The following is a 20,657-nucleotide window of genomic DNA, read 5'->3' on the forward strand; positions in this document are numbered from 1 at the left end:
AGTATGTCCCTTCTGGGAATAAGACGGGCTGGTTGGCAGTGTACAGCGGCAGAGGGCCTTCTGTTCATGAAGCCACTGTAGCTGCTTTGACTGACAGGGTGCAGATTGGGAAGCCCCTCCTCCTGGAAGTCTCAGGTTATTGTCAGCCTTGCCATAGCAACCCTTGTGTAATGTAACTTGCTTGTAATTCAATTGGGTTTTTAATTCAATTTATTTAATTGAATTGGACACATCTTAAATAAAGACGCTTATGAAAAACAAATGGAAATATAAATATAATGCAATATATTAAATAATACATTTTCATATAAGTATACATTTACTTAGATTTTTAAGTATACTGCAATATATGCATAGATCATATATGGTTATATATTTACACATATACAATTATATAGCAATGAAGCTAATAAAGAACCCAACTTTTATCTCACTTTTGCATAGTTACACATTTCTTATATGAAAATGTGTAGTAGTGTAGAGAAAAATGTTTACTGAAAACAAATGTAAATTTCTTGTTAAAGTCATGGCAACATGGTGTGTATGTGTGTGTGTGTATAATATATTCCTCATAATTGTGTACATATATTGCACATAGATATTAAATCTATTAATACACACAGTACCATTTTTACATTTATCACATGTACATCTATACATTATAAAGTGTATTATTGAATATAAAATTACATACACTATTGTAAGTCAATACATTGCTACATTTTTCATTATATTATATTCATTATATATTATTTTTTATTTAATATATTGTAATATTTAAACACAATATATTATTCCTATATTTTCACTATATATTAAATACTTTTTTGATTGTTAATATATAAGGAATATATATTTTACAATATCCTTTTCTCAAATCATTATCTATGGCTAAGCAATGCAATGTAATCCCTTGTATATGTTCTTGTTCCAGGCATACTAAATCTGAGCAAAGAAAACTTTTCTATGGTTTTCATTACATTTAGTGGGAACTCTGGTCCTCAGGGTCTGCATAATATATCTGTTATGGCCAGCGGATACCTCACCTGCTACATAGATGCGATATTACATGCTGCTGGATTGTACCATTTAAGTATGTTTAGCTGCAAAACAACAAATATACGGGAAGAATAAAATAACTTTTGTGACCACCATATGTCTCTGTATTTTTAGATGTGACCGTGACGAACAGTATCTACACTCATTCTGCCAGCTGGAAGATTAGAGCATGTCCCTTTGGGACTGAGTATTTGAATCTCATGTTGTCCAAGAGAGATCAGGATATCCCATCTTGTGCCCCTCTGCCCACAGATGCAGAGGACAAGCAGCAGGGTAAAGCCTCAACAAAATCCATAGACAGTCACAAGCGAGGTGTGAGGTCCCATGCATTCCTAAAGAAAAGCTACTCAGTTGTACAAACTTATCATCGCTTTTTATACTTTTCCACTCTGTATGTGTGCTGTGTTTTCCAGCTGTTTGGATCTTTTCTGATAAACGGGCATATGCATCAGAAACAGACATTCAATTTGTAGCAGTAACAGAAGAGCCTGATCCTCTATACTTTCATTGGAAATTTGGGGATGGACCAGAAATAAAAACAACATCCAGAATCTACAAAAAGAGATATCGCTTACCAGACAAGTACTTTTTGTTTTTTCGTTTCCTCTATTTTCATACTTACCATTCACAAACTAAAGAGCTTACAATTATAACATATTTCATACAGATGAAATATAATGTTTTACTGAGTCAATACTTTACATGTCTAGAAGTATTTAGTTACTTTTTTATTTATTATTTATTTATAATTATAATCTAATTTTGATAGTGAGTTTGACTGTGCACTCACTGATTCAAGTTTTTATGTCTATTTATTTATTTTCCTATCTATATTTGCAGATACAGTGTCACTGTCAGTGTGTCTAATGGTCTCACATCCATCAGCTCAGATGTTTATCCGCTCGTGATTCAGAGAGCTGTGCAGCCCAACAGGCTTCTGTATAGTCCCTCAGTTTTATCTCACAGCTTTGTGAACTTCACCTGCCTGATGAGCGCAGGAACTGATGTCTCGTATGTCTGGAATTTTGGAGATGGAACAGAACGAGATGGATCAAGCACTGAGCATCATGTCTATAACAGGTAAAAAATGCATTCTCCTGGCTGTATTGTTTTTAAAATGATTTATCGTTCGTTGTTTTTATTATAATTTTTTATATATAGCTACATTTGTAAGTTATTTCCACCAAAATCTTGTCCTCAGTCATAATTGTTGGTCACTTATGACACTGAATGTTTTTTTATTTTCTTTATTTATTGTACATGTTATTTTTAATTTTTTCTGTAGAACTGGAGAATACATAGTAGAAGTTATTATGTCCAACCTGGTGAGCTCAGCCTCTTTAACAGGGCACATCTTTGTCGTTGAAGAATTATGTCAGCCTCCTCCTGTGAAAAATATGGGCCCAAATAAAATACAGGTACAAGTTGTCTATATGCTACAAGTATACAACTATACTCTAACAATAACACTATGGAGACACCACTAACAAAAATGTGTCTATATACTATATACAAGTAGTTTTTGCTTGCATACTTTCAGGTGTGGCGGTATCAAACTGTCCATCTTGCTGTGACGTTTGAGGCACAGATTCAGTGCAATGTTTCCAGAGGTCTGCTGTATAGATGGACTATATATGACATGAGCGGACGACAACTGCTCTTCCCACACATAGACATGGGACGGCAGTATATTGATCTTCCAAATTACCTCCTTCATTATGGAACATATAAAACTATAGCAAAGGTAATGACTTTTTGTTACTTCACTGTTTTGCTTAATTGTTCTGTCAGATAATCTAAAAAGTACTTGATATGGTAACATTTAAATAACTGATATAATTAAAATATATTCAAATATTTATATTTATACTGTTCAGAAGTTTGGGGTTGTTTGCAAATGCTGCATTTATTGGAATAAAAATAGAAAGAAATGTTATTGCGATTTAAAATGACAGTTTTCTATTTTTAATATATTTGAAAAATGTAATATTTTCCTGTGATGCAAAGCTGAATTTTCAGCATCATTACTCCAGTCTTCAGTGTCACGTGATCCTTCAGAAATCTTTCTAATGTGCTGATTTGGTGCTCAAGAAACGTTTCTTCTTATTATCAATGTTGAAAACGTTTGTGTATTGTGAAAGAATCCTGAAAACAACTGTATATCATGGTTTCTACAAAATTCTTTTTTTTTTTCAGGATTCAAAAGCATTTATTTGAAACAGAAATATTTTGTAATGTTATGTTTCGACCATCTCTTTTGATCAATTTAATGCAATTTAATGCATCCTTGCTGAAATCATTCTAATGTGCTGATTTGGTGCTCAAGAAACGTTTCTTCTTATTATCAGTGTTGAAAACGTTTGTGTATTGTCAAAGAATCCTGAAAACAACTGTATATCATGGTTTCTACAAAAAAAATTTTTTTTTCAGGATTCAAAAGCATTTATTTGAAACAGAAATATTTTGTAATGTTATGTTTCGACCATCTCTTTTGATCAATTTAATGCAATTTAATGCATCCTTGCTGAATAAAGGTATTAATTTCTTTAAAACCTTACTGACTCACAAACAACTATAGTGTATATCCATATATATTCCAAAATATAATTGTATGTTATTAAATAAATAATAACCTTAGGTTGCACCACAATATTAATTTCAAGAGTCAGATCAGATAGCTGGTTAAGGCTGCTTACTTTAATTTTTTTTCAGCCTAACTGCTCTACATTTTAATAGACATATTTACATGGGGAAATACTAACACAAGTTGTATTTACCACAAAGGTCCAAGTAACCGGAAGTGTGGTGTACAGCAACTACAGTGTTTTAATTGAAGTGGTGCGCAGTCATCCTGTCAGTGTCATCAGCGAAGCCACAAATATTTTCCTCAATCGTCAGAGCGGCACCATCGTCACTCTTGATGGACGAAAATCACATGACCCAGATTACCCTAATAATACTATAAGGTACAACAGTGTTTGTTCATTGATACATTCTGTCATTTTTACTTAAATCACATCTGTTTTCTTGTTTCTGTTTTAGTTACAGCTGGTCATGCAAGCCAGTAAACACAGAAGAGAGCAGCTGTTTCAACAGGAACATTGTGACCACTTCAGCAGTACTTACATTTCCCGCTCTTTCCTTGAAACCTGATTTTGACCTGCTTAAATTTACTCTCTCCGTGTACAGTGGCCATCGATCGTCCTCATCTGAGACGTTCATCACTGTAACATCAAAACATGTCAGGTGGGATTTAAGTGGATAACTAAAATTACATGGTTATATAAAAGACATAATATGCAATAAACACAATATAGTGGCACAAAGTATGTTTGTGTATATCACATGTTTCATAAATATGTTTTTTTTTTATTCTCTGCAGCAACATTCATTTGTCTTGTAAACATTTCCGAGAAAATGCAGTGAATTGGAATGAGCCGTTTTCTGTTTCTGCTCTCTGTGATGCTTGTGGTTTTAATACAACAAATCTGACCTATTACTGGAAACTTTACCTGGTTAATTCCTCAAGCAAAGCTGTACCAGAAAGTAAGTACACAGTCATACAGAAATGCACTCTTAAAAATAAAGATTCTTTGTTGGCATTGTTAGAACCTTTAACATCCATAGAACCTAGAACCTTTCAATTGATCTTATAATGGAAAAAGGTTTGGGGAACCAAAAATGGATCTTTTCTGCAATCACCCTGAAAACACCCTTTTGGAACCTTTATTTTAAAGAAAGTAAACATCTAATATTTTCCGAGTCATTTGTTTAGTTTGTGCTTTTGGATCAATTTTGAAAATGATTGCTCTTGCTCTTTCTCTCAGTTCAGTTCTGCAGCAGTATGGATCTCGGTTTACCCTCCAAAATGGAGGAGAGCTTACATTTCTCCCAGCCTGCTGTGACACCCTACACTCCAGCCCATTTTACTGAGCCTTCCGTTCCAGTATCTCTGGCTCCTTATCTTTTATCTGATGATACTGACTTTACAGCCCCAGTTACAAAAGATACTCTGACTTCAATAATACATAAAAAACACCATAATATTAGCGTACACACTCTAATTGAAAACCTCAGCACAAACACGTACCACCATGCAGCATTTCCGACTATCGCATCTTCACACCCCCCCTTCCTTCCATCCTTCCCCGGGGAAACAGAGTCGTCCGGGAGTCAGTGGGAGTATCAGGGGTCTTTACCAGCCTCAGATAAGGTGTCACTGACTGATATGACCTCAGGTAAGATACTGTGGTGAGTGACAGTAATCATGTCTTAAAGTCTGAATCATGTGAATTAATGAATCATGTAAAGGTTTTAAAACGTAAATAGGATTACCTATAATAATAAAGCTTTTGTCTTTATGCTTTAAAACAAAATTAGCTCCGTACAGCATTGATAGTTGATGTTTTCGATTACAATATAATGAGATTAGACGCCCCCTGGTGGTTGTTGTATTTAGATAAAATGGGAAGAACACATCTGAAGGCAAAAGCAATTTGTGGAGGAAAAAATATTTTATATAATAGATCAGTTATCTATCTCAATGAGAACATTATGGCAACCTAATAATAATAATAATAATAATAATAATCATATAAAATTTTTTCTTTGGTCAGTTATAATCTTTCAGCACCAGGATTGCCACTGATGAATATAAAATAAAATAAAATAAAATAAAGCAATATTTAAAATTACTTTTAACTCCAATATTATTTCAGTATCATTGATACACCACAATAGTTTGTGTTTATATTTTGAATTAAAGTTTATGTTTTATATTTCTGATTTCACTTTAATTTTAAAGTGAAACTTTTAACCAATATTATTTCAGTATCATTGATACATACACCACAGTAGTTTTTGTTTATATTCTGAATTAAAGTAAATTTTTTATATTTCTGATTTCACTTTAATTTTAAAGTGAAATGTTGTTGTGTAACTAATTTTGTTGTGTAACTATTATTATTGTTTTAAATATGTCAGTATAGTTTTTATTAGTTTTAGTTATTTTAGTAATTTAAGTTAAATTACACAAACATGAGAAATGCTGCCTTGGCAACTAGCTGAAATAAAATTAAGTTTAAAGCAATTAAATAAATGCCAAGAATAATAAATAAAAGACTAACTTTGTGAGCTACATTTGCAGATTTTCATACTGAGGACATGATTTACACAGACGTTTATCAGGAGTCAATATCGGGCGATCATCTCTCCCTACCAGGTATTTTACATTCAAGTAAACACACCTCCTGACTATACATCCTGAAATGAACAATTTTATTGTAATAAACAAACAGTATACTGAATAAGCATGTCGCTCATGATATTTTTGGTGCTGTTTATAGAGTATGATTACTATAATGTTGGAATTGAAGAGGCTGATCCTGGTGTCCCAGTTGGCAGGCCTACTGGTACATATTTTTATGTTCTGCATAAAAAAACAATAATGATCTAATTGCTAGTATTTAAATGTTGTAGTGTATTTAACTGTGTCTTGTGTGTGTGTGTGTCAGGGACCAATTCATTGGGCTTTAGTTGGAATGTATCATTCCCTCACTCTTATGACAATGAGGGTGATAATCTGGTGGACCCCAGCCTTCATGGCCCGGCGGTGTCTGAGAAGACCCTGCTAGATCTGCACAGACAGCTCATTCATCACTCTGTGTTTGAGTCTTACACTCTCACAGGTACATCTCACAAAACTGAATTACATACACATTCCTAATCACTCATTTTACATACGGACTGTAAAAAAAAAAACCTTTGGTTGTTGTCTTTTTCCTTTAGGATTTTCTTCTTCGGTTGTCACATTTAAACCCTTCATGCTTAAACCAAAGAGTCTTTATTTGCTTGAAGTGTCTGCAAGTGAGTTTTGGAAATTCAAAATGGAAATTCATTTTACAAACAAATAAATAAGGCATTCAATATTTGTGAAGTTTTTTTGGCCTAATGCTATTTGCATTTTTCTATTCGTTTTCCCCCTCCAGTTTCTGAGGAGCGGCTGCAAGGGAAAAGCCAGCTGTTCTTCCACACTCAAGCTGTTCCTGAGGGAATGAGCTGCCAAGTGCAGCCCAACACAGGCTATGAAATTCACACTTACTTCAGCATCTTCTGCTCCTCTGGAAAAGAGGTCTACATTTTGTCTTATACTAGCTCCTTTCATTCATATTTTCAATTTTTCTTGATCTGATCTTGATGCAATTGTGTTTCCGTGTTCAGGATCTCTTGTATGAATACAGTTTTAGTGTGGGCACCAGTCCTAGGAAACTCCTTTACGAAGGCAGGGATTTCCAACATTACTTTAGTCTTCCTAGTGGAGATCCTAATGACGATTATAAAGGTACAAAGATTTAACAATGAAGCAGACTTTATTATAATCTCATACAAACAAGCTATATCTTATCTCAGAAACCCTCTTCTTTTTTCCCCGCACAGTCACAATCTATATCGAAATAAAGAACAGATTTGGAGCAACGACCAAACCATGTCCTGTGAAAGTGACTGTTCTTCCAAGCTTTCAGAGGAACTCATCCTCTCAGCTCAACCCTGATCACGAACTGTGCGGACACAATGGAATTATGCAGGAAATGAATTCTCACATCTTTATCTGATGTATTTAATGGACTTTTATTCTTTTTTCCAGGTACATGTATGGAGTGGGTAACCTAACCGGTCTGAGTAAGATCGGAAGCAACAGAGACATCATCAACTACATCTCTCTTTTGATAGCGGTGCTGAACCGCTTGAGTCTGGACGCAGATTCCTCTGTTATTTGAAATCATTTACAGGCTTACCGATCTGATAAGAGTCTCCAGTCAAGTAAGTATAACCCAGAATATTATGGAATATATATATATAACTTAAATTTAATTTCAGTTTCAGTTTGTAAAGTGTCATACATTTTGCTCATTATTTTTCATCTATCTTATATCTGATTTAGGTGACATTTTACAGTGCCAAACAAGTAATTCAGCATGTTCACGACATCTCATCCCTCTCACATGAGTCCAAGCCTCCAGCAGGCCATATTCTGGACACTGGGATGGTGAAAGCGCTGGTATCTCTCCTGTCTGGTGTATTGGAGGCTCCAGTGCTCGCTTCCAGACCAGGACACCAACTCACAAACAAAGTGCTTTACACCATCACTGATTTAGTTCTGGTAGGAGAAGCATCCCTGATGCTATGTTGATATGTTAGTTTACAAAATCATGGCATTAACATGCCCCGCTGATATCTTTTCTGATTGAGAAGTTAAAAATCAACAAAAATTGTTTTATGAATGAAGTCCTTCAGATTGTCCAGATCACAGTGCATCTCATGATCAGTTAATTTCTGCATTATATTTGCTGAATGAAATCCAATGCTTGTTTTTGTTTTATTTAAAATTAAATTTTGGGATGCCGATTCCAAAAATAGTGTTGTGTTCTAGCACATGGCACTTTAATTTTTGCATCATTTTTGGTTTTCGACAACCGTTTGTAAGGTGAAGAAGTCTTGTATTATTCCTTAATCACCAGAAAAGCTGCCACAAAAACACAATTCATATCTTCCACTGAGCCAGGTTACAACTATTTGTTTAATTCTTAACCAATTTTTTATGGATGATTCTGAAGACATTATTTTATGCCTAATTCTGATTAAAATGTTAGAATTATGGCCAGTGACAGAAGAAAATGCAAACATGAACCAGACATTTCCTGCTACATCTGTGGGTATCATACAAGCAAAAAGTGACAGAAAATTACATATTTAGTGAAAAAAGCTTATTCATGGACTTGTTTATGTAAAGTTCTTTCAATAAATTGATTATTTGAACATATTTTTCCACTCCTTTGCAGATTATAAGTTCAGTGATACATTTTAAATACTTCTTTTTGACATTTGCCTGCTTTTGTTATTGTATTTTAGTCTTATTTGTGATATTTCAGTCTTATTTTGATTTAAACCGATGCCTTCTGACATTCTGTGATATTAAACTTGTACATTTTGATCGTAGGAGCATTTGCTGTCCAGCAATGTCTGGCAGTACAATGTGAACACCATGTTCATGGAAGTGTTAGCCTGGAAGGATGAGCGGTCTCATTCTGTGGTGAAAACATTTGGGCTCACTGCGTTCTACCTCACTGACTTTCTGGAGATGCAATTTCAGCAATGGAGCAGAAACAGCCAGCACAAGCCCTGCGTCATTACCTGGCTCACAGTGTACAGGCAGAGCCCATACCGCTGGTCCAGACACGTGCAGGTACACTAGAAATGCATGGCTGAGTTTGAAAAAACATGTGGAGCAAATTACATTCTAATTTAATGCAACATTACAGCTCAGTGGAGAGACAGCAGACATTCGGCTCTACAACTGCACCACTAGGAAGGAAATCAAAGTCCGACATCTATCCACACCAGTTACTATTGAATTTCAGAGGAAAGAGGAGACAAATGTAGATACTTTCTACTGCTTGATCACTAATGATGCCTAATTGTTTTCCTCTATTTGTTTACCCTGATTTGTGTTTATCTTTGTTCCAGCAGAGTCCACACGCACGGTTCACTCTTCTGCACGGTCAGGTGAACACTCATCAGTTCAACATCACGTCACAGACCCTTCAGAGAGCTCTTCAGATCACTGTGCAGTTTAACAGGCCAGCTGAACGCCCCTTTCCCATCCTGCTGCTGCTTCGGTGAGGACACCGCTGCATTTCAGTGATAGTCTTCAGTGTTTTAGTCATCCTGACTATTAACTATAACATCTTTTTACAGGATGTATGAGCAGCCAACACCTAATCTATACAACAAACAGAACATATATCACTGGAAAGGACAGACGGCTCACATCTTCCTCCCTCAATCCTATTTAATGAAATATGAACCTCATTTAATTTTTTTATCATTATCATCATATTTAAGATTTTATATTTTGGTCCTCACTATTATATAATAATTATACATAATTTTACATATTAACCAAAAAAGGTATAGGCTGAAGCCTTAGCTTATTTTACCCTAATTCTTTTTCTTCTTCTTTTTTTTTATAATATGTGTCACTTCCATGACTAAATTTAATCTGTACAAAAGATACCAAAATAACAGTTACTTAAGACAAAATTTCATAGGACCTTTATGCACAACTGAAATTTACATCTAATTAATATAATTGTTTAACATATTTCATATTCAAATGATTTATTTTTAGTTCTATATATTTGTTTATCATGTTATTTTTGCACATGGTTTTAACTTATCAAATTATGTCACCAATTAATTTCACCTCTTTATCTCCAGCTGCTGGTTCTGTGTACCTGAGGCTTCTCAATGCAGACTATAATAAAAGCCCTAGCAACAAGTACATGGCCAGAGCTGTGAACTACACACTTCGCATTGAGTCTGTGGAGTGTTTGTCCTGGGATGGTGTGAAAGAGTGGAAGCCCAGTGGCTGTTTTCCTCTTGGCGGGCTTTCCGCAGACAAGATCTACTGCAGGTACAGATTATTACACAATAAATGCTCCACCTAGTGGTAAAACAAAAAACGAAACTGTAATGGATTTTTAAAATCTTGTATAGTTACCTCAAATGTTTTAGTAATTGCTTCAGGGTCTTACATATAGATTTGAAACTAATTCTAAATATAGTGTTGCTCAATATCAATTACTGTGTCAATCATTTGCTCTGTAGGCCCATATTGTCTGACACCATACACTAATAAAAAACACAAAAAATGTGTTTGATGGGTTTTCTCCTTTTTTCAGTTGCAAGCACCTGGCATCATTTGCAGTATCACATGAGAACATCATAAGCAGCTACAACTCTGCAGATGTTTCACAATTTATCCAGTACACCTGCAATGCCTCTCTCCACATTTATCAGATCTGAATATGGTTGTTTTCCAACGTACACTTACAGATATTTTCTTCTTGTCCCGCAGCTCCGAAACCAACTACATACTGATCATTTCTTCCGTAATATTCCTGGCTCTGTATGTGGTGGTGTTGGTCATCTGTAGGAAGGCTGATGTTTCCATACAGAAAACTACAGGCTCATTTCTGCTACCAGAAAACAACCCCTCAGACCGGTTTCTCTATGCTGTCACCATAGACACAGGATTGAGATCTAGAACCAGAATGACAGCAAAGGTATTAATCATTGTCACGGGGAATGAGAATGAAAGTGAAATCCTTATCAGAGACCATTGCTGCATGAATTTCTGAATCTTTGTTTATACAATATTGGCAGGTCCATATTGTTCTGTATGGAGATAAAGGTGTCTCTCAAACCAGGGAACTCAGCAGCTCTGACTCCAAACTCTTTACATGCAACTCAAGGAATACCTTTATTCTCAGGTAAATGCTCATTTCGCATATTTATCATTTTTGAGGCAGTACAGTCAACTGTTAACTTAAACCTAATGTAATTGTCATAATTTAACCTTTATTATTTCTCCAGTTCCCCAGAGAGTCTGGGTCGAGTATGGAAGGTGCATCTGTGGCATGATAATGGAGGTTCATCTCCCAGCTGGTATCTGAGCCATGTGGTGGTCAAAGACCTGGTGCAGGGGTCCTGCTGGTTCTTCCTGGGCCAGTGCTGGCTGGCAGTGGATGAGGGAGATGGAAGGGTGGAGAGGAGTTTAGTTGCTTCTGATTGCAGCCTGACATTTAAACAGGTGAACCCTTATGTTGTTAGTGATATACTGCTGGTTAAATATGGCTATAGATTTGTGTCTGTGCAGGGATAGTTCACCCAAAATAAAAATTCTGTCATCATTTACTCACCCTCATGTCATTCCAAACCTGTATGCATTTCATTCTTCTGCTGAACACAGAAAAGGATGTTGAGAAGAGTTTTGGTTCCCATTTACTTCCATTGTATTATTTGTCCACATATGGAAGTCAATGGGAACTGAATCTGTTTAGTTAGCATTCTTCAATATATATATATATATACTGTATATATATATATATATATATATATTTGTGTGTGTGTGTGTTCTGCAGAACAAAGAAAATCAGGTTTGGAACACCATATGATAAGAGTGATTAAATAATGACAGAATTTTAATTTTTCTAGGACAAAGTCTAGGACAAATCTTTTTAATTTGACAACAGTGCTCAATTTTAATTTAAAATGTATTTAAATACATTTAAATAACACTCTTTAAAAATGTGTTTACCATTATTTGTTACAACAACATGTTTGTTTATCCATTCAATAATAATTTCTGCCATTTTTAGTTAAAATTCTTAACGTTTCACCTTACAATTGTTAAAAAATGTATACAATTGATTCATATATTTCATATACAATTTATTTTGAGTTCTATATTTGCTTACCACTTATTTTGTTACAACAACATTTTTGTTTATTTATCCATTTAATAATAATTTCTGCCATTTTTAAAAAGCTGTAATTTTGGCACTAATTTTTTTTTTACTTAAATATTGCTTAAATCTTTAAGGCAGCAATTAAACTTTCAGAAAATTGAGCTTTGTCATCACCGGAATAAATTACATTTCAAAATATATTAAAATAGAACACAGCTATTTTAAATTGTAATAATATTTAACAAATATTTATTTTTATTTATATTTTATTTATATCTATATTTTACTGTATTTTGATCGTATAACTGCAGCCTGCTGTTGCCTCTTCTTCTTCTATTTCTTCTTTATATTCTTCAAATATGAAGGTAGAAAAAGCTTAAAGGTTTAAAGAATTTTAATTGCATTCCCTACTGGCCTGCACAATACAAAACACAAAGATTAATGAATGATGTAATCTGTCATACGTAAAATTATTATTTTTTTCTTTGAATATGTCTTGTGTTTTTCCATATGTATCTGCGAAAGTTCCTGTATTTGAAACTCACAGAATACCTGGAGGACCATCACCCGTGGCTGTCTGTGTACAGTCGTCCGTCTTTCAGCTCTCACACACACACTCAGCGTTGGAGTGTGTGCCTGCTGCTCCTGCAGGGCTACATGTGTGTCAGCGCAGTGCTTGTAAATCTTTTGGAAGAACAGGTGTTCAACACCGAAATCAATACATGCCAACAAATACTGTTGTGATTTTGTTGCTTTTACTTTCATATTCACAATATTGAGACATGTCTTTGTTGTTTTCTACTCCACACCAATGGGCAGTGTTTTGTAGAGATGGGGCTTATTGGCGTTTCACCGGTTTCCATGGTAACAGGCCTGTGCAGTGCTCTGGCTGTGCTGCCGGTGGGGGGTCTGGTGTCCCTGGTGTTTCGTGTCAGTAAGGTCAGAATTCCCAGGCTGCCTGAAATTGTCCCTCAGTTTCTTCTTGCTACACAATTAAACATTAGATCTACTGCATGCATCCATTCAGACAATTTGTATTTATTATGTATGATATATTTAGTTATTGTACCTATATATTACTGTTATTTGATCTGTTTTAGACCACATCCAGTAGTGTGTCCGGAGAGCAGTATAAGGTCAAGGTGCCTGATGTCTACTCTGTAGAAGGCATGTTTTTATGCATTTTCCTCTTTTGTTATCATGTGTCAGTCTACTCATTATTCAAAACACTTTCTATTGGTTTGTCTGTTTCACAGATCACCATGATGCACTTCTGATAAATGATTGTGCATCGTATTTGTCCTGGAATACAGTTTCCCAATGGACTCAAGGATCATGGAAAACAGATTACAAGGTATAATGTACAGATCAGCTAAATATGCTTCCTTTATATGCTCATTTAAATAAGCTTGACATTGAAATGATTTTAGTCTACATTACTAAAGACTTTAGTCTACTTTAGTCTACATTTACTAAAGTGCAAGTGGTGTGTTGCTCAGGATTGGAAAACCTCAGATTCAGTGTCTGTGTCAAAACTGCAAGAGGACCCTGATGCCATCTTAGAGATTGTGGAAGACTCCATGTCTGGTGTCAACAGCAGATCACATGACAAATGCAAATGGAATAAGTCTGATCTGAAACCACACACCGCTGCAGGTTTGTAAACTCATTAGTTAAAAATGATATTACAATTATTTTATAGTAAGAATGATATATGGTTATGGTTATTTATATTTTTAAAGCAATTATAATTATTAAAAATAAATATTTTTTAATTTTTTATTTAATTATAACAATATATTTGTTTAAATTAAGTTTGTGGTCAGTAAGATTTTCATTTAAAGAAATAGACATTAACAGTAAAGACATTAATATTGTTACAGCTGTCACGATTTCCACAAAAACATAAAGCAGAACAGCTGTTGTTTTTAACTTTTAAATGTTTCTTGAGCACATAGTCAGCAAATTAGAATGATTTCTTACAACTAAGACCGGAGTTATGGAATAAATAACATTTTAAAATACATTAAAATAGAAAACTGTCATTTTAAATGTTAATAGTATTTCACAATGTTACTGCTTTTACTGTATTTTGATCAAATACATTCAGCCTTAATGAGCATAAGATACTTCAGTGTCACTTTACAGCAAGGTTCCATTTGTTATCATCAGTTAACCTCATTACTAAAGAAAAACTAAGAATGAAAATTCTTATACATCATAAATACAATTATACATTATTAAAATAAAACGTTGCATGTGTTCATATTATTTAATGGACCTGAGCTAACATGAACTGACAATGAACATAGTTGTATTTTTCTTAACTAACGTTAACAAAAATGAATAAATACTGTAACAATTGTATTGCTCATTCTTAGTTAATACATTATCAAATTTTAACAAATGGGACCTTCTTGTAAAATGTTACAGAGACTTCGGTAACACTTTCTATGAAGCCCGTATTTATAATACATTATAAGGGTATTCTTAAGGCATTATAATGAATGCATAATGCATTATAAAAATATATTATAATATGTTATATCAACTCATGAATAATCATAACAACAGTTATAATACATCATAATACTTACGTATTTGTGGTTATAAGTTTAAGAGTATGATTATTTATAACACACAATGAACACCATATCAAATCTACTTCATTTACAGAATAATGGACTGTATCATATCTTGACATTGTTTATTTAAGATCTGCACAGTATCTGCTTCATAGAAAGTGTTACCGAGACTTCTTTTAAGCATATTAAAAACCTTACTGACGCTAAGCTCTTGGACTGAAGTGTATGGAAAGGATAATTTATGAACATTTAAAAAAATCTCTTTTCTCTGTTCTCTGTCTTTTTTTCAGGCATCCTAGAGAACCGGCAGGTTTGTGGTGGTAGAATCCAAAGTCTTCGATCCTGGTGTTATTATGTGGGCTGGAGCCTCTGCTTGTCTCTTTCTCTTACGTGCTGCATCATCGCAGGAACTCTTGGAGTAAAGTGAGTGATCGTTTTGTTAGTACTGTATTCTGTTGAAGCTTGAATATTACTCGGGCACAATATTTGTTTTCCAAATATATGAAAATTAGGATTTAAATTTGTTACCCTACAGGTTCGACAAAACAAAGACTCTTCTTTGGGCTCATTCTGTGTTCTTTTCTCTTGTCTGCTGTGGCTTTGTACTGCATCCAGCAATGGTAAATCATCTTGATCCCGCACACAGATCTGTATATGGTTTCAATTTAATATTTGGCCCACATTTCCTGGATCTTAAAATAAAAATAAAAACCTGACATATGCTAATTTTATTTCCTCATACAGATACTCATAACTGCTATCACAGTGTCTCTGCTGCTTCGAAAGAAGCCAGACTGGTTCCACGGTCTAAGTGTAAAAGAGCCTGTCACTGAATTATTGAGACACAGGGACCAAAAACTTGAGAATGTCTTTGTTAGCAAATACCAGCAGTCCCATTTTGAAAAGGTAAAATCATTTCTATCACAGTGATACATCTACATCAGAGAAGTTAAGATTGAGTAATAAAACCTGAAATCAAGTTTGCATCTATTCATGCATGATGTTGATGTGCAGACGCTCGCTGCCCGTCAGAGAGCCAGGTATTTGCGTCTGGTGCAGCCACCAAATTCAAGAGAGTTGAAGTGTGTGAGAGGCCAGATGAAGAAACAGACTCTCCTTCGCAAAACCGCAAGGTCTTAGTATTTGATCAGCCTCAATTCGTACTTTTTTTCTTATAACCTTTTACATTTGACTCTCAAAATTACACTTTTGCTTCAACAGGGATTTGACGTTTCACCTAATCATGCTGTTGACAGTTCTGTTCGTGACCTATGGAAAGTCTGACAATGACTACAAGTACCATTTGAATCAAGCTATCAAATCTCATTTCACAAAGTAAATACCAGACATTCTTAAATAACTACATTACATGAAATGATATTATTACTACAATTGCTAACAATGTTTTCTTATAAACAGGAGTCTGCAAAATTCATTTCACTCCATCCAAAAACATGACGATTGGTGGAACTGGACAACAACCGCTTTCCTTGAGAGATTATATGACAGTGCCATCTGCTATGATAAAAGAGTAGAAAATGAAGTACATTTTTAATGATTTAGTTGACATCTGTTGCTATTTTAAACCAGATTTAAGTGGCTTTGCAAAGAATACGGCTTACTATGTGTTGCTTTAACAGACAGGAGATTTCAGCGGTCCTTTTTCTCTTATTGGGAGTCCAGTCATAAGAAAGATCAAGAGCACATATAACTCGTCATGCCAGGTAAATCATCAACACTGACTGCTCTACAGTAAAAAATTAAAAATTCTTGTGAAGACACATTAAATGTATACACACAACACTTTTGACAGGCTAATATTTATTTTCTCAATGCACAGATCTTGAATTTGTTGGGCAAGCACAATATTAAATGCTCTGATAACCAGTCTGTGGAAAAGAGACACTCACTTTGTGGGAAACTTGGGTGTTATGAGGGAGAAAGTGTGAGTGTGAGCCTTGGAAAAACAAGGTCAGATAAACCGTTGATTAATCTGATATATCCAATATTATGTATCTTGTATTATGTGCAATATATAAAGAATATGTGTTGCACTGCTAAAAATAGGTCCAAAGCAATCAAGTCAATTAAAAAGCTTCTGGATACTGGCTGGATGACTCCTTTCACCCAAATTGTGATGGTCCAGTTTATCCTGTACAATGGGCCCAGTAACCTCTTCACGGCAGTCACTATTCTAGTAGAGCAAACTTCAACAGGAGCTCTGATGCCCTCGGCAAGCATACAGTCCACTAGACTCTACCATTTCCCAGCTGCCCTTGACTACAGTGTTATGACCTGTGAGGTGAGCATCTTATTACAGTCCAGACACATGTATGACAGCACAGTAGCTGAGCTGATAACATTAAAGGGATAGTTAACCCAAAAATTTAAATTCTGTCATCATTTACTCACCCTCATGTTGTTCCAAACCTGTATGCGTTTCTTTCATCTGTTGAACACAAAAGAAGATAAGCTGATGAATGTTGGTAACCAAACAGTTGATGTAGCCATTGACTTCCATAGTATTTTTCTAGATTTTTTGGTTCAAGATTTTTAATTTATTACATCTATATTTATTTACATATGTTTAAATGTATTATATTGTAAATATATTTAACTTATTTTTCCTCTCTGTGTCTTTTTACTTCTAGCTTCTTTTCCTTTTATTCATCCTGCTTCATATGTATCGGCAAATATATGTTATGACTCAAAGAGAATGGCTTTACTGGAGAAACCTTTGGAGCTGGCTTGAGGTGACATTACACTCTTTCTAGACATGCATTTTTACACTGTACTGTGTTTTTAAAAAAAAGAAATTTAATCTGCTTTACTGTATTTTACATTATTTGAATACATTTTTTTTTACACAGGTGACAGTGTTGATCTGCAGTCTTTTGCGGTTTATCTGCTCTGTGTACATCTTTATGCTAAAAACAGAGATGATTGATTTCCTGCAGAAGGAGGATTTTGAATTACCTGTTGATCTAAGCCCCATCTTCTTTTGTGAGCAGGTAGGACAATGCAGTTTAGTTCATTATGACACTACTTGTATTGGATTTTCTATCACCCCCCTATATAAAAAAAAATGCCATAATGTGATTGCAGATTAACATTTCAGGAGTACAAAAATGACGCAGCATGTAGTTATATAGCTCAAGTGAACAAATTTGTTCAGACTTCCTGCCTGCTTTCTGAATTTAAAAACATGAACGTATTTCATTAACAGCTTTCTCAATCTCTCCTTGGCGTTGTGGTTAATTTGCTTCTACTGAAATGTGTGTCCTTACTACGGCTAAACAAAGCAATGGCGGCAGCTGTGTCTAACTGGAAGCTGATCTTCTCCAACCTGCTTTGGTTACTGGTAGCCTATTGATTTACATAACACAATATGTTGAAATCAGTTCACCCCATTAATGTAACCAAAGGCTACTTCCATTAAATTACGTATCTTTATTTCTATTTAGGCACCTGGTGTTATTGTCGCAGTGGCCCTCTCCGGTCTCCGCAACTTGATCTTTCATTCGTTCCCATTTACCAGTATCACTAGATCTGCTCATTTGCTCTTCACTCGTTTCTTTTGCATGAGCCACTTTGGTAACATTTACCTCCAAGCCCAAGTCCCATCAACAATTTATTTTGGAGCTATATTGTGCACTATGATTCCATTTAATGCTACGGTATGTATTGGAATAATATTGATGGTACACAGTGTATATTTGAGTGCAGTTATATCTCATATATAGATAAAAGTGTAACTTTAATTAATGAAAAAGGAGGTATTAAAACTATACCTCCTAGACTGGTTGACATGATTCTGTTTTGATTTCTTTCAGGTAATTGCCACCCTTACCTTTTTTGTGAAACAAAGAAAGAAAACTAAAAAAAGAAAACATTTACTGACTGTCTTTGAGCTGATCTCTTATGTCAAAGACAAGGCTTTACTCATTATTGGCAAAGCCAGTCACAAGTCAACTGACCATCATGTCCACTCTAATGTAAGCAGTCTGTAATCGTTAAGACAGATTAAATTGGGCCTATAGAAATACTCTTGACTGCATCATTTTTATTCATTTAAGGATAAATCTGCTTTTGTTTTCACAGAGGTTTTACTTAGCAGAGTTTGAGGATCTCATGGATGAACTGTTGTTTCATCTCTGCACTATGTCAGACAGTCTCCACAACACCCTGCCAGCAAAAGAAAATCTATTTGAAACTCAGAGTAATTTCTCTGTGCCGCTTTCTGGCCATGTTTATAGCTCAGACTCAGAGGTGATTGTTTCACTTTTGCACAGAACTCATATTATTCAAGCTGTATTGTACAAGCACATATTTATGCAACTTATGCATGTATTTTGTTTTATTTATACAGTATTAGTAATGTGTCTAAATAATATGTCAGTATTAGTAATGATGTCTGAAGCACCAGCGATAAAAGTGAAAAAGGTTATCTTATAAAATGTATATTATATCAAAGGAATAGTTCACCCAAAATGAAAATTTGTTTGAAAATTTACTCACCCTCAAGCCAAACAAGATGTAGTTCAGTTTGTTTCTTCATCAGAACAGATTTGGAGTAATTTAGCATTACATCACTTGCTCACCAATGGATCCTCTGCAGTGAATGGGTGCCGTCAGAATGCGTGTCCAAACAGCTGATAAAAACATCCATAAGTAAACCATATGACTCAAGTCTATCTATTAATGTCTTGTGAAGTGAAAAAAATCCATCATTAAAGCATTTTAACTTTAAGCCGTTGCTGCTGGCCAAATTTTGTCCAAATCTGTTCAGATGAAGAAAAAACAAAAACTCATCTACATCTTGGATGGCCCAAAGGTGAGTACATTTTCAACAAAAATTTCCTTTAATGTCTATCAATTTTCTTACATGTTAAAATGTATATTTTATATTTAATTGCATTATATATATACCGGTAATTGCAACAATTGCATATACATGTTTTGCATAGAGTGTAATTTTTGATGGACTGGGGAAGAAACACATAGGATGCCTGGATATCAGCAGTGCCTCATATAGGGAAAACACTCACAGGTAGACTTGTTTTCTATGTCAAATTCCAAATACAGTAGAGTTGAGATGAATGTCAAAGTCTATCACTGTAATGTGCTAATTGTTTCACTTAAAGATCACCACTTGAACACAGAACGTCTCAGTACTTACAAGGCAGAGGAAGATCGCAGGAGGAGAGTTTTTCAAGAGGGCCGAGGAATTTCAGAAACTGCCTCAAAGATCCAATCAGAGAGTCAGAAGGGACTGGACAGGCCCAAATTCTTTCTTCAATCAAGCAGACCCATTGTGCACCAGCTGAATGGAAGGACAAAGTGTACATTAAATCATCAATGCTGCCTGATCCAAGCAGGTTGGCAGATGTGCATAATTTTGCCATCAAGACACAAATCATGACTCAAAAGATGAGAAGGCACACTCTTCTAACCTCATCAACTTGCGAAGTGAACATGGGTCATCATACAGCACATGGCAAGCGAACTGGAGAGTCACGTGTGTTTAATACATCTTCCATTGAGGGAATGGACAATTCTGTACAAGGGCAAACAATTATTCCAGGGTTCATTGAACAATGTATGTAATACAAGAAAAAAGAGCTGTTCAGTTTTGCTGTTTCATTCCAAGAAGAGAATTAGCATTTTCAAGCCACATTCCCTCTGGAGTTGGGTTTTTAGAATG

At 34.9% G+C, this 20,657-nt stretch overlaps 1 protein-coding gene across 1 annotated transcript; it reads left to right on the forward strand.

Annotated features, from left to right (window-relative positions):
* The first annotated feature begins 1,057 nt into the window (after positions 1 to 1,057).
* On the forward strand, positions 1,058 to 20,619 carry pkd1l1 (polycystin 1 like 1, transient receptor potential channel interacting). The gene is made up of 51 exons (XM_016536996.1): positions 1,058 to 1,082; positions 1,174 to 1,371; positions 1,473 to 1,641; positions 1,900 to 2,139; positions 2,345 to 2,477; positions 2,600 to 2,803; positions 3,844 to 4,025; positions 4,102 to 4,305; positions 4,442 to 4,605; positions 5,160 to 5,297; positions 6,206 to 6,280; positions 6,405 to 6,470; positions 6,573 to 6,746; positions 6,847 to 6,924; positions 7,047 to 7,189; positions 7,279 to 7,399; positions 7,495 to 7,618; positions 7,703 to 7,826; positions 8,000 to 8,218; positions 9,056 to 9,301; positions 9,378 to 9,494; positions 9,583 to 9,734; positions 9,814 to 9,880; positions 9,961 to 9,973; positions 10,336 to 10,531; positions 10,800 to 10,883; positions 10,976 to 11,183; positions 11,284 to 11,390; positions 11,494 to 11,710; positions 12,894 to 13,067; positions 13,188 to 13,307; positions 13,469 to 13,535; positions 13,625 to 13,722; positions 13,868 to 14,024; positions 15,244 to 15,376; positions 15,489 to 15,573; positions 15,698 to 15,859; positions 15,968 to 16,086; positions 16,175 to 16,288; positions 16,373 to 16,496; positions 16,594 to 16,677; positions 16,794 to 16,924; positions 17,021 to 17,255; positions 17,605 to 17,706; positions 17,824 to 17,964; positions 18,180 to 18,314; positions 18,418 to 18,630; positions 18,787 to 18,948; positions 19,055 to 19,222; positions 19,921 to 20,003; positions 20,116 to 20,619. The coding sequence occupies exons 1-51, from the start codon at positions 1,058 to 1,060 to the stop codon at positions 20,558 to 20,560; spliced, it is 7,440 nt and encodes a 2,479-aa protein (XP_016392482.1). The 3' UTR covers positions 20,561 to 20,619.
* Positions 20,620 to 20,657: the final 38 nt, after the last annotated feature.

Source organism: Sinocyclocheilus rhinocerous, unplaced genomic scaffold (assembly GCF_001515625.1).
Source record: "Sinocyclocheilus rhinocerous isolate Xijiao unplaced genomic scaffold, SAMN03320098_v1.1 scaffold65, whole genome shotgun sequence".
In the NCBI taxonomy this organism is placed as follows: Eukaryota; Metazoa; Chordata; class Actinopteri; order Cypriniformes; family Cyprinidae; genus Sinocyclocheilus; species Sinocyclocheilus rhinocerous.